Source organism: Pieris napi, chromosome 6 (assembly GCF_905475465.1).
Source record: "Pieris napi chromosome 6, ilPieNapi1.2, whole genome shotgun sequence".
Taxonomy (NCBI): Eukaryota; Metazoa; Arthropoda; class Insecta; order Lepidoptera; family Pieridae; genus Pieris; species Pieris napi.
The window spans coordinates 6,789,723-6,804,036 of record NC_062239.1 but is presented as its reverse complement, the minus strand read 5'-3'; the positions used below and the strand labels follow the sequence as shown (position 1 = coordinate 6,804,036).

Below are 14,314 nucleotides of genomic sequence, written 5' to 3'. Positions count from 1 at the left end.
CACAACACTATGTTTATTTCATTAAAAACTGACAACACCGTAAACGTCAGTTGACTTTGTCTAATTAAAAATACGACTATATAATTAACTTTATCTAAGGTATCTATGGTCAAACCGAGATGTGTATATTATGAATAATAATTTTAATAAATAAGCCACAACCATAAGGCTTACGCAGTGAGCGCGAGGAACTGGTGAAACACATCAAGTATATGCGGATCCAAGTCTTGAGTGAAGAGCAACGTCTCTAATGTACTACTGTACTTTTGAACTTGCTCGTGATGCTGTAAATAATAATATGTCATTACAAAAAATCATGTTTTTAATTCTCTCATTTTATCGAAATTACAAATCTGTAATTTATTTGTTATAGGGACTGTTCAAGTATTACGTAAGCAGAGTTACTGCAATTTATCCCCCCCCTCTTCCACTTGTCAGCAAAAGTAAGCAAAGCTCTCAAAAATAATAGTACATAAACGAATTAATTTTTTAAGGATAGAAAATGTGCTGGTAATATGTGTAAATAAGTAAATAATTATTACTGTTGACGTCACTAAATAAGAAAATCTAAGACCCCCCTCCCCACTGTAGTGCGTTACGTTGTTTCGTAATGTAATGTAATGTAATTTAGAGAAAAAATGTTTTTTTTTTCTTGTACCAAATATTTTTTTTAATTTGTCAATAGCTTTACTATCGAAAAAAATTTGAATAACCATAGGAAATAGCGGACTTAGGTACTTCGTCCTGTCCAAATATTTAATATAAATAACTCACCAACAAAAACACTTGCGTAAGTCGTCCAACAGTACTTGTATACCAATGGGTGAGTGGATCTCTTGCATCCGTGTCCGCTCTCACGAGATGCTCTGAGAGGATCATTATAAATCGCTGGAACACGATCAGGAATAACCTCTTTTGATCTGTGTGACCCATCTCTAGTCTTTCTTCCATACGTTCCACCGCCTAAAAATATACCCATACAAATACTCAAATAGAAATAACCTTGTAAATATTACAAAAATTATGTTAAAGACTGATCCAACGAGTGAACGAGAAAAGAGTTTTATGATATTAATTTATTGAGTTTTTTATAGGTCCCAAGGGGCCATCCATAAAGTACGTCACACGTTAATGGGAAGGGAGGGTATCACCGATGTGTGACATCGTGTGGCAAGGGGCATGGGGGGGGGGGTCAATACTTTTGTGACGTCACATGTTAAAATTTTAAATACTAAAATGCAAAGTTTGGATGTGAATTAAAAATTTACGAACTCGATCTATATTTAATTAATTAAATGAAAATATCTGTTTTCTCTCGATTATTTTTAAATACATACATAAATTTAAAAAATGTGTGACGTCACATCAGGAGGGGGGGTTATAAAAATGTGGAGGGGTTCAAAAGTTATAAAATTCGTGTGACGTACTTTATGGACGGCCCCCAAAGACAGAACTATTATTGACCGAAATTTTATTTATGAATAATACCTACGAATTGTACATATTATATACATATATTGTATGTATAATTTTAAAATCACATCGAAACCACTTGAACCGGAGGGATGCTTAGGATTTATTTAAGGCTCAAGAAACAAATAGTAATACTAAAAATCTGTTTAAAATTAAAAACTCACCTCTTCAGTGGGTTTATCTTGATCCTTTTTCTTCTTGCTTCCACTTTCGTCTTCAGAGTCCGAACTGCTTGAATCAGCCCTTGCTAATGCTTCCCTTGCCTCTTGCAGTTCTTTACCTGAAAAGTATTACATATTAGGATTAATCATAATCCAAAACGTTTTTTTTTTTTTAATGGCTTTTATTTGTGCCAAGTACAAGGTACTTCGCCAGTGTCGTGTAGATGGAGAAGGCACGGAGATTGATCTGTGAAAATATTGATTGAAAAAAGTTGAAATTCGATTCTTCGATTCGACGTATTTTAAGGCGCAAACTTCAGTGACTTTATTAAGAAAAAATATTTGATAAATCATGAAGGTATATTTGGGATTTTCACCTAGGTAGATACCCTCTTCAACGAGTATTCAATGATACAATTAAAAACATATTAGCTTTTGAACTTAGGGTTAGTGGAATCACAAAAAAATTATATGAGAAACTGCGCCACTGCTTTTTTTCTATAATAACAATATATTTTTATACTTACTCAGTTTAGACACATGTTTGTTCATCTTATCAATCGTCAAATGCAATATCTCCCAAAGACAGGAGTGTATGAAGTGCGGCCCCATTTCCTTTGAGAAGAGCCAAGTGGCCACCGCACTGCACTCCACAATTTGAGTTTTCAGCATTTTGTCAACGAGCACGCAGACCATCTGCGGGTGCTTCTGCCATAGCTCCCAAACATTCCGGAGTACACAAATCTGGGCTTCCTCGGATTCGGCAAGGATCTGTTTAATATGTCCAATTCTTAAAATTATACAAATTTCTATCCTATTAAAAAAGGCCCATAAAATACAAATGACCAAGAACTACTAATAGCGTTTTTGTAATTATTTGACAAATTAAAAAAAAATACCAGGCATCGCAAGTTTAATTTCCTTTATAAAAGAAATTATACTATGTGCGCAGTCGCATGGTGCGGGTGACAGTTGCCTAATTTTTCTTTCAATTTGATTTTATTTGTAGACATTCGTCCTGGGTTAAATTTAAATTACTACATTTATTAATGATTTAATATATTACAAATGTGGTACAGCTGAAATACTTAGTTAAAATTTGTAAATTGCGGCAAATTTCAAGAGTGAAACGAAAAATTAAGCAACTGTCACCACCGCACCATGTTACGGAGCACATACTCTAATCAGACATATTTATTTTCTTCAGTGAAACAGAAATTCATTATCACTTCATAAAAAATGTATTAATAGAATAAAAATTAAATATACTGTTCAAGTGTATGCGTTTATTGCACTAAACTATTTTGGACTTTTTTAATCAAGCTATATTTTAACGTATTTCAATAAAATCTTACCTTAAAAACATAATGAAATTTGGATATCGCAGCAAAACTATGCGAAATACTTTTGCTACCGAGGTTGAGTAGGGTCTGCACAAACACATCTATCTTCAAAGGGTTGTACTGCGACGCGTGTGTTGACGCCGCATCCCCTTCCCGTAAGGGATTTGGGAGTTCACGGAGGACGTTCAGGGCTTCCTCAGGGGTACACTTGTTTCGAACACATACAACTAGCTGGTGAGCTGCTTCAGTCCCGGGTAGAGAGGCTGGAAGAAGGACACTTTTGTTTTAATAATAATAATTTATTGCAAGAATATGGTACAAAAATGTGTCAGGTGGTACAATCATAAGTTCGCATATTCTGCCACACACAATGGCGGGCAAATTTGTATTTAAAGGAATTTTACATTTTACATTATTAGTCATATGAATTGGTCAGTTTTTATATTATTGTACATATCATATCATACGTTATTAAATTTATGTTCTAAACTTATGTTCTAAATATTCAGTCACGCTATAGAAGCAACTTGACTTCAAAAACCTAATCACCTTTCCCTTGAAAACATTACATGGCAGCGATCTATAATTTTTAGGAAGGTGATTAAATATTCTCACGCGCATGTGGGAGGCGGGATAAAACTGCATTAAAAAACCCTCAGTTGTATGTCTTATACGAAATACTTTTGCTACCGAGGTGATCTTGGCGATCTTAAGTCTATTACTATATATTTATATATATTTTTTTTATGTTACAGGAGGCAGACGGGCAGGAGGCTCACCTGATGTTAAGTGATACCGCATAATGGACGCTCGCACTGCCAGAAGGCTAGCAAGCGCGCTGCCGGACTTTTAAGAATTGGTACGCCCTTATATTCTAATGTTGGACGGGAGTGGTTAATATAGAGTAAAACTAAAATCCTCTATTATTTAAAACACCCCGATGACCAAGGAACCGTACAATCGTTATACTATATAACTTTATGACATATAGTGTCAACGTACGTTTAATGGTAATTGATAATGAAAACACTCATTAGTAGGCAATTACAATATCATAGGTAAAAGATGTACTGCTAAATTATGAATATAACCGTTCCGCGTTGTTCGGCTCGCGTCAAAAAAACGGCGAAAAGACCACGAGATGGAAAGTACGCACGCGACGCTTTTCACTCGACGCTCGCGGTTTTCAGCGGACGTTATTTCTCAATTATTGCAACTATTCTTAAAATTCCTTTTTTATATTATTTTTTTGTCTGTATTTTTAAATGAATAATAAAACTTATCATACAAATGACTCATGACAGACGTTACACAATTTTTTGTCCTTTTGCAATATCAACGAAGTACATATATGAATACCTGGAAGTAAATGTTAATATAGGTATATGAATTACGCGTCACGTTGTTTGTCCGCTATAGACTCAAACTACATAACCGATTTCAATAAAATTTGCACACCGTGTGCAGTTTGATCTAACTTAAAAGATAGGATATAAATAAGATAATACGTAATTAAGACAAAAATCTTAATTTGTACCCGCAATATTTATTGTATTGCAAATTATTTGTTTATTATTTGACAGTCACAATTCTAACAGATGGCGGTGTGTTGAATGTACCAACGTTTCACATAAGCTACAATTTAATGGCATAACCACCAAAAAAGCATGGTTATGACTGGTGACATGTGTGACATGACATGAAATGACTGTTGTTCTCCTTCCGATTCCCTTGAACAGTTTACTACTATGTAATATAACAAAAACCTTAGCCACAGCAGCGCTTGGCCGAGTGTGCTAGTATATTATAAACAGTAATTTTCTAGCTTACAAATTCCGATAAATGGTATCTGTTTTTACTGTTGGCAAGTATGACATTCGATATTTAAATATTACATCAATGTTGCCATAATCAAAATTCACCACAAATCACTATTGTTTTAAAAACAAAGTTATTCGTAAACGAATTAATATAACAATCCTAATACGTCAACGACCCCCATCTTCCTATAAAGATTTAAACACCATTAAGAAAATTGCACGGAAACGTTTCAACATATGCATTGTATTAGATGTTATCTGGGCATAACAAAGTGCTAATTATGTGCCGAGATCTTCACTTTATCCTATAACATTCTTGAATAATGCAACTTATAAAACTGAAAGTGACTATTAATTTTATGACAAGTATTTACACTGTTCTTGAATTTTCATAGGAGGATTTCACTTGCAAATATACACGTATGCTTAAGAGTTTGTGCTTTTTGTGTTTTTTATAAGTAAATGTAGTATAACTATTTAAATTTAGGGCTTATATATTTTCAAATAAGAGGTCAATATGGCACACGAAATCCAATTACATATATTAATAAAACGGATTTTCTCTAAATACATAAACTACATATTAAATTAAGTTATTGAATAATATGTTCACTTTTACTAATTTTTATCTCTTGTTTTTTTTCTAAACTAATATTATAAAAAGGAAAGATTTGATATTTTGTTTGTTTGAATTGAATAGGCTCCGAAACTACTGGACCGATATCAAAAATTCTTCCACCGTTGGCAAGCTACACTATTCCCGAGTGACATAGGCTATGTTTCATTTTCAAAAAATGGGAATTTAGGGATGCTTACTAAAACTTGAATAATCTAACCCAAGGTGTAAAAAAATAAACAAAGAACGTCGCGACAGCATGTCTATCTTATATAGTTACGTCATAATAAGCGACCTTTTATTAATTTTTTTTATTAAAATACCACCGCTAGAAAAGGCTCTTTATTCGTACCTAGGTATTGATCCTTTTCAAAATAAATACCAACGTTTCACATAAGCTACAATATAATGGCATAACCACCAAAAATGCATGGTGGATTGGAGTTCTCCTACCGTTTCTCTTGAATAGTTTACTACTATGTAATATAACAAAAATCTTAGCCACAGCAACGCTTGGCCGAGTCTACTAGTATTAAATATTCTTCTGCATTGTGATATACTTTAACATTTAAATGACTGTTCTCCTAGACGACTTTAGTCATACTGCGCAATCCACAATCACTCCATGACATTAGTTTAAAAAAACTAAGCCGATATCAATCAAATACCATCTCTAATGAATGTTAAATAAAACTATCTATATTCTATCTTACTTCATAAGAGTGAAAATCAAAATAATGCGTCCCGTCACCAAATTGATAAAAAAGGACAGATTATAAATACAAATACATATCCAACACGCGGGCGTGCTTACAAAGCGTGTCAAAAGAATTGCTTTTAGACTTACCTACTGTAATTCAGTAGCTTTACCATAAGAGTTTTTCAAATGTATATTTTATGGATGTCTGACTGGGCATGTTATATACATACAAGAAAACATATACTTCATTTCAAGCCTATTACAGCTCTTCAAACATTTAAATAACAAATTAAGAATTGTGTGAATTTGTACTACTGATTTCGCAGAATCTACTGTAAATTAACATTTGCAGCGCTGTAGATTTGCTTTCGCGTTCTGGAGCACTGAAGAGGGGTGATGTTATGCTTTTCGCGCCAGTCCGCTATAGGGTGCGACCGCTGCGCACGCGCAGAAAAAATCACCAGTGGCAAAGCGAATCCAATCGTGCAGTGAATCAGTGATTAAAGATGCGGTCCGCGTTGCTTTGCGTTTTCTTTACACTAATTGTAAGTATAATTTTACCGCTTTCCACACATATTTCAAGAGATATTTCATTTCGGATTTCTTTGTGAAGCGATATATTTATACGATAATTACGTTTATATACTTACATACAAAAAAATACAGTGGCTCTGCAGCCTTTTTGATCTGAATCTTAGATTTTTGCATGGGTTTGGTCATCATTTGATTTTTTCTAATAGGCAAATAGCCTTCTCTGTTTGACACGTCTACTTTTAAGTCTAGGACATTCCGGTTTCCTCAGGATAATAAATAGAAATAAACTCCATTGGTGCACAGCCGGGGATCGTACCTACGCGCTCAGGTATGAGAGTCACACGCTGAAGCCACTAGGCCAACACTACTCTCTGCTCTATTTATAGATATATATATTTTTATCAATAGGAATTAGTTAAAGTAGTCTAGGTATTCCTATTGAATATCTTCTTGGTAGTTATTATATGAATTGCCTCTACAATAATAATAATAACAGTCTTTATTCCTGTAATTACTTAGGGAGCGTTCAAGTACTATTACGTAACGCAATTTTTTGGAGATTATTGACACCCCCCCCCCCCCATGAACTCGCCGTAACGTTTTTCAGTACCCAAGTACAGTACTGTACCCAAGTCTAGTAAAACATTTCGTGACCACCTAGTGACTGTTTAGTTACTATTATGTGGTGTAAGTAGAAAATAATAATAACAATAACGCGTAATTCAATCCCCGCCCCGCATTGTCACGTTTTACAAAAGGACCCCCCACCCTCCCAAAATTCCTGCCTAATAGACCTATAACTAAATTCCCCGAAATCTCTAAGACGCTTTTTGTTTGAGTTCCTATGAAAACAGAATTTCTTTATACCTAACATGAACCAGTTAGACGTTCTTATTACAACATACGTTATCACCATAGATCACATCTCGATAAAAAGTAAAATAATAGCAAATCACACGGCAATGCTCAATGGTGTATGCAAAAAGATAAGGCGGTGACCTCCACCGGTATTGTTAAAAATTCCCACGATATATGGAGCAATATTTATTATCTACAGGTACATCTCTAGTTTTTCTTTTAAGAATTATATACGTATGAAATAAACAAGCAAAATCTTACCTTAGTACAAAATTTTAAACACGACGATTTATGTATATTATATATAACATTGATAAAATAGTATACAAAGAGGTAAATTAGGAAATTTGCATTAAAAGACATTAATATTCTATATGGAACTAGGATGCGTCAAAACAATTGTACCATTTAAAATGTTTTAATTTTTCGGCCTATTTGTCCACTGCAGCATCCAGTATATATAATAGATTAACAATATTGCATCTTTTATCGCTACATAATATTACCTCGTGTAGTATTTGCATTCAAGATAAAAAAAATTGGAATAATACTATCATAACTCCAGAAATCAATTTATATACATTTGTGATTGGAAACTAGCCAGGGTATCTTAGTGCACGCAACACTTGCACGCCATCCAACGTACACTTTCCCAACTACATTTTACTTTCAAACGCATCCATGTTCTTACCGAACGATAAATAATAATTAACGAATAATTTATGCGAGTACGATGTAATTTAAATACAATTAACATTCACTAACATTTTTTCAGATACACAAAGAAGGAAGCCTAGTGCGAGGCGATGACTTTAGACCGACACCGATACCCCTAGACGAGTGGCACCCCACCCCACGAGGTGAATCGGCTGGGACACTGCATGAAATGATAAAAACAGAGTCACCACCCTCCGTAGCTGCTGTACCAGCTCATTACTGGGAGGATGCATTAAGACACAGCGTATATCTCACATTAGTAAGAGACAAAATTGATCAACTCATCGCCGAAGGCGATGTCATTGCACCCAATAGCAAACTTGACCAACCTATATCAAAAGAAATTGACGACCACGACTTATGGGAGAAAATAAAGAAAGCCCCCTTCGATAGACGACAATCCGATGAGGCTAATCCTTTAGGAGACGTTGCCATAATGGCGAAGGGTCGGCTTCTTGAAAATGAAGAAGGATTCCGGTTCACCGAAGACGATAAATCGCAAGATAATTGTAGTGAGGAAAGGTGCGCTGAAGGTGTGAAAGCATTTTGGTCTGTTAAACGTGTCCGCCAAAGAGACCAAGAAACTTCTTCTGGTAAATATCACTATGAGTTAACGTTCTCGGTTGTATCTCAAATTCCGAAGAAGCAACCAAAGCCATATGAAAACCCAATAAGGACATTTACTGTTCGTGAAACCTCTCCATCGACAGTTGATTTTCCACAAGAACAGAGAAAACATGAACCATTTCAAACAGCAAGACCTCAAAGAGCAATTTGGTTTCATAAAAACATAGTGCCAATTCCACCTCACACTAGACGACAGCCTTACAGAGGCCTAGATAGAATATTTTCGTCAATATTCTCTAATGACGATGATTCTTCATACGACAAACCACAACCCAAATTCAGAAGTAATTCCGGTTCTTATCCAACGTATCAATTTTCAAAGAGTGGTCACGGAGGGCCCTCCGTAGACCATCATCAGCAATCAAAGCCAATTCCTTATCCCTATAAACAGGCCCAACCGTACAAATATATGCGGCCACCACTTCAGGCTCCACCAGCAGGCCCCTTACAACATCATTATCTTGACTATGAGTCAAGCCCCATTATAAATGGAAATCCTTATCCACCTCATGATTCCCGAATTTCCCCCACTCAAGCTGTGAAAACGACGAGACCTGCTATTTTACCTACACCCGTACCGTTAACCCCACCCCTAAAAGAACAAACATTTGATTTAGGAACTCCAATGTTTATCGATAGTGCGGAAAGCTCAAATAATATAACGAGATATGAGATAAATAATTCTTATAAAAATCCTACTAAACTTAAACCAACATTACCTAAAGGAAACTACTTTCCAGAACATATAAGACCACCAGTGTATAATGCTCCTCCTGGAGTGTTTGTAACAATGGACAAAAAACCTTTTAAACCCTTGCCACCTTTGAAACACGGTCATAATTCAAAACCACATAGAGTCAACAAACCTGCTGACTTTAGACCGAGTCCACAAGTTCACGATTCACAATCCCCAAACTCGGATCCATTATTTGAATCAGCATTTAGACCCATAACTGTAAATTACGCCGACAGTAGTACGACAGAAACAGTAGAAATGATTCAAGTGAAAAAGGGTAACAATAAACAACGAAAAACCAGCTCTAATTCTAAGAAACCAACGAAGAAGCATCACAACGTTAAGACGACGAGACCGCTAACTACGGCAACTCCAGACATAATAACAGCTCAAAGTATACCAGACGAAAATGAAGATACTTTAGACTGGGCTAACGTTTTGGGAGCTTTTACAAAAACCACCCCTATGGTCCTTCAAACGGAAAAGCCTGTTGAAACCACAACAAGTTTCTTGGTTAATAGCAGTACAACACTACTTTGGCAAAAGCCTACTACTGTTACAGAGGCACCTTCAGAAACAACAACACCAACAACAACCGCGTTTACAACAATAAGACCTAAGAAACGCACCCGTCCACCACCAAAATTTACTAAACAAGATAAATTTAAAAAACACAAAAGGATTACTACTATTTCAACAACCGAAACCACTGAGCACCCAGAGAAAACGATCATAAGAAAGCTGTCAACTGAAGCAACACCTGTTAGCACTACAACAAGGGGTATTTATAAATCATTCTGGGATTCTAAAAATAAAACGCATGCAACATCTGCAACTACAACAACCACCTCAACAGCTCGACCAACCACCACAAAAATAGTAACTTCAACAAAACAGGCCAGCACAACACCATATACAACGACAATTGCCCCTAGAGATAAGGTTGAGACGTCTACGACGCCTAAACCAGAAATAAAACAACCTTCCACACATGTACCGAGAAATACTAATCGTTTTAGACAATCAACATTATTTTATAAGGGAACCTCTGTCAAACACGACAAATGGTCTTTTAGAAACAATAGTTCACAGCCTCAAAACTATAGAAGGACGTCTAATTTCCAAGGTTACGTTACATCTACAACACATGCTACGACACTAAGAGATCATCAACTCACACAAGGCAACACCAGTGACCTAAATACTAACAGTACAACTGAGAAAATCAGTGGTAGCAATTCAGCAGAAAAATTAGAAAGTAACAGCATATTGCCTCCGGTGAAACCTGAAGATAATGAAACAGAAAATAGCCAAGAAGAGTCAGAGTATATCTTTGAACATTCTACTACTGCCACTGATACAAGCAATGCGGTATTCGGTAGTAGTTCAACAATTGAAAGTATACCAGCACAATTTGAGTCCTCAAAGAACAAAACTAAATGTAAAAAGAAGAAATTGACAACTACAACTATAGAAACCCTCACCGAAAGCTATCCTGAACAGTCAACACCTAAAACTACAACAGAAGACTCAACTGATGATATTTTTGAACAACTTTTCGGATTTAACTTCAATTCAGAGACAAGTACCCCAAAGGACATATCTAAACTAGAATTATTAGAAGGAGAAAGTTCACATCATGCAAGTTTTTTGAAAGCTGATGACGACCTGACTGATTTTATGTCTGAATTCAATAAGAAGCACAAACATACAAGTCCGACAACTGCGGATGATTATGAAGAGGACGAGAACGAAGATGAAGATGATGATGATGATGATGATGACGATGATGATGACGTTCAGCCAAATAGTGATGACGATTCCAGTGAAGATGAGAATGAAGACGCTCAAATAGACAATGAGGCAGACAAAGAATCCAGTAGGGATTCGCGGTACGAAACCTATGACTTAGGCCGGCCCTACAGTTTTCTTGAGTTAATGGCTATGGAATAAACTGAACAACTCAATATTATTTTAATGCATGATAAAAACTTGCAGTCAACTAAAAACAGTCCAGAGCATTTAAATATTCTGTTCACAAATCATAATTAAAAACTGTTTTCATTATAGTTGTTGTAGTAATATTTGTAAATATATCATAGTAAGATTAGCGTAATTAGTTATCTTATATATATCGAAGAGTAAATTATTTTAAATGAATTATCTGTTTTTCTTACCTGCTCCTTCCATAGAGTATTTATATATAGGTTCTGCTTTTAAAGGTACAAATGCAGCCAATGTTTCTGGTACCATGTCTTTTATTCTTTGATGGTATGACAATCTGAAATATACATGATTTTTGGAATTAATAAGGGTTCATTTCTCTTGCATGCTATAAGAGAATGGGGGTTCAATTCCCGGATGGACCACAGATCATAAATAATTTTGTTATGTGTCTTCCCCTTATCCTCTTACATGTCATGTGGTACAGTAAAAATTTCTATAGCAACTCAGTACAATTAGAAGTATCCATTGATTGTACTCTGTTAGGTGACAGATATATGTTGGATATCAAAATTATTGTAATTAGACCCAACCTTTCAAAGAGATGGTTGTAGACATAAGCTTACCCTACTTTGTTTGAAAGTTAGTTAAAAAATAAATTCAATTACCTTTGGCATTTGCTAAGCACCTCTTTGATAAAGCGTGGTTTAGGATGTTCAGGATCAAGCTGTGCACACCCCTCCCAATCTTCCCAGGACCATCTGTACTGGAAGTTACTCAAGTGATATGAGAACCAATTGACCAACCTTAAATATACAAACAAATAGATATGATAGTAAAATATAACAAATATAAAAATGAAAATAACAATGTTTCAACAAATTATGTAAAATTTAGAAATTATGTTTTTTTTTTTTAATAATAGTGCATAATGAATGTAATTTAGTTACATACACTATTTTCAAGTTCAGTTATTATTCTAAAGTAAAAAATATTATATAATAGTATATTACCTATCAAAACAGGCAACATTCATGCTATCAATCCTCATGAAGAGTATCTCTGTAGCTTGAGCGAGTACCTGTGGCATTGTTGCTGGCTGAAGTTTACACAGTTCAATTAAAATTGACCCATAACAAATCTCTAAATATCTTGGCCTTGGTAAATTAAATAACTCTGCAAATATTATTTCAACTATGCAGTACTCCAACGGTATCTTGGCTTTGTATGGAAAGCAAAGTAACTGAGCAGCACATTCTTTCCTTTCCAGGTGGTAGGCTTCAATAATATTGTGCAAGTGTTCCTCAATTAGAAAACGTTCAATGGAATGCACTCCTGGCAATACTGGTCCATCTGGACAGTCAGTATAATCAAACATGCGAAATATCACACGGGGCATGGGATATGTGTCTCCATCATTGTGCAGAGGAGGCTAGAATATTGATTCAAAGATTTAAAAAACCAAATTAATTTATAAATATCAAGTATAACTAGGTACAATACCTAAAGCAATAAGATATTTGTATGTATATCTAATTTTGTAAATGTTAAATAAATTATGTTTTTCACTATGATATTATTTAAAACTTAATAGTCTAAAAAATATGAGTCAACACCTTACCTGAATAGCAGGAAGAGTATGCTGTAATGCCTCACACAGGATGGAGTCAAACGCAAGGTATGGTCTTGGAATATGTTTCTCTGACCAATTATCTTGCCTCAACTTTTTAATTTGAGCCCATAAACAATCTAAATACTCTTCTTGTAAGTGTGGTGTGTCTACTGACCATACTTTAAGAGCTGGCCAGTGTTTCTTACTACGCTTGTTTAAAAATACTTCTATTGTAACAAGCAGATGGTCAAGCTGCGACTCTTTTTTTTCATATAACTCCCTTCCTACCCATGGCAATGTAGCTAGGACTGCAAACACAAACCAATCTCTTCTGACTTGTGGCACTGAATCATCATTTGCACAATCAACTAATGTCTCCAACAAGGTAAGTAAGGATGAAGCAGCCAACACATGACAGTTTACTAAATCTGATATAAATCTCAAACAATATCTGGCTGCATTCCATTTTCCACACTTTAAATTTTCTTTAAAAGTTTTCACAATATAATCAACAAATTCACCACCGAAATTATAATTTTTAGCATTAAGCAGACCAACAAGTGTAGCATAAATAGTACATTTTTCGGGCATTCGGATTGCACATTCTGTGAGAATGCGCAATATCTTAACCCTAAAGGTGCTTAGGTCAGCTTCCAACACACTAGCTAAACCTTCGAGATTACTTTCCAAACTTGAACTACTCTTTTCCCCAACTCGAAGAATCAGCGACTCAAGTCGATCTTCAATCTCTTGATTTTCTGAAACTCGACGGCGTTTTCTATGAAGACGTTCTGAAATAAAGAAATACATAGGATTAGGTCACCACATTTAGTAAAGGAACAGTTTTATAACCTAAAATAAAGAATATATTCGTGGCAAACTACCATATCCATCTTCTTCTTCGTGTGGTCTACGCCGATTCATAACGGCCCTCTTTTTCCTTTAAATCACACAACTTGTGAGCAATAACTTGATGTCTTCACAGCTTAAAGCATCTATGGTTTAAACTCTTTAAAGCAAATAGACTAAGACACAGGTTTACAAATTGCAAAATCAAAATAATGCACAATATAACGAGTAATGAGAATTGAGATAATATGAGCAGTGAGCACAGACATATGAGCACATTCAGTTAATGACTGATCGAGTAAATTTTTTTCATATAACCACAGA

The 14,314-nt window shown here is 35.2% G+C and overlaps 2 protein-coding genes across 2 annotated transcripts; one reads left to right on the top strand and one right to left on the bottom strand.

The window, feature by feature from the left end:
* Nucleotides 1-91: 91 nt before the first annotated feature.
* On the bottom strand, nucleotides 92-14,261 carry LOC125050697 (nuclear cap-binding protein subunit 1). Its single transcript, XM_047650700.1, has 10 exons — nucleotides 14,026-14,261; nucleotides 13,151-13,932; nucleotides 12,543-12,961; nucleotides 12,198-12,335; nucleotides 11,763-11,866; nucleotides 2,990-3,240; nucleotides 2,162-2,405; nucleotides 1,638-1,753; nucleotides 775-963; nucleotides 92-284 (listed from the first exon to the last, which is right to left on the bottom strand). Exons 1-10 carry the CDS (start codon nucleotides 14,063-14,065, stop codon nucleotides 171-173), a joined length of 2,397 nt encoding a protein of 798 aa, XP_047506656.1. The 5' UTR covers nucleotides 14,066-14,261; the 3' UTR covers nucleotides 92-170.
* Nucleotides 6,521-11,745, top strand: LOC125050696 (flocculation protein FLO11-like). The gene is made up of 2 exons (XM_047650699.1): nucleotides 6,521-6,658; nucleotides 8,281-11,745. Exons 1-2 carry the CDS (start codon nucleotides 6,620-6,622, stop codon nucleotides 11,536-11,538), a joined length of 3,297 nt encoding a protein of 1,098 aa, XP_047506655.1. The 5' UTR covers nucleotides 6,521-6,619; the 3' UTR covers nucleotides 11,539-11,745.
* Nucleotides 14,262-14,314: the final 53 nt, after the last annotated feature.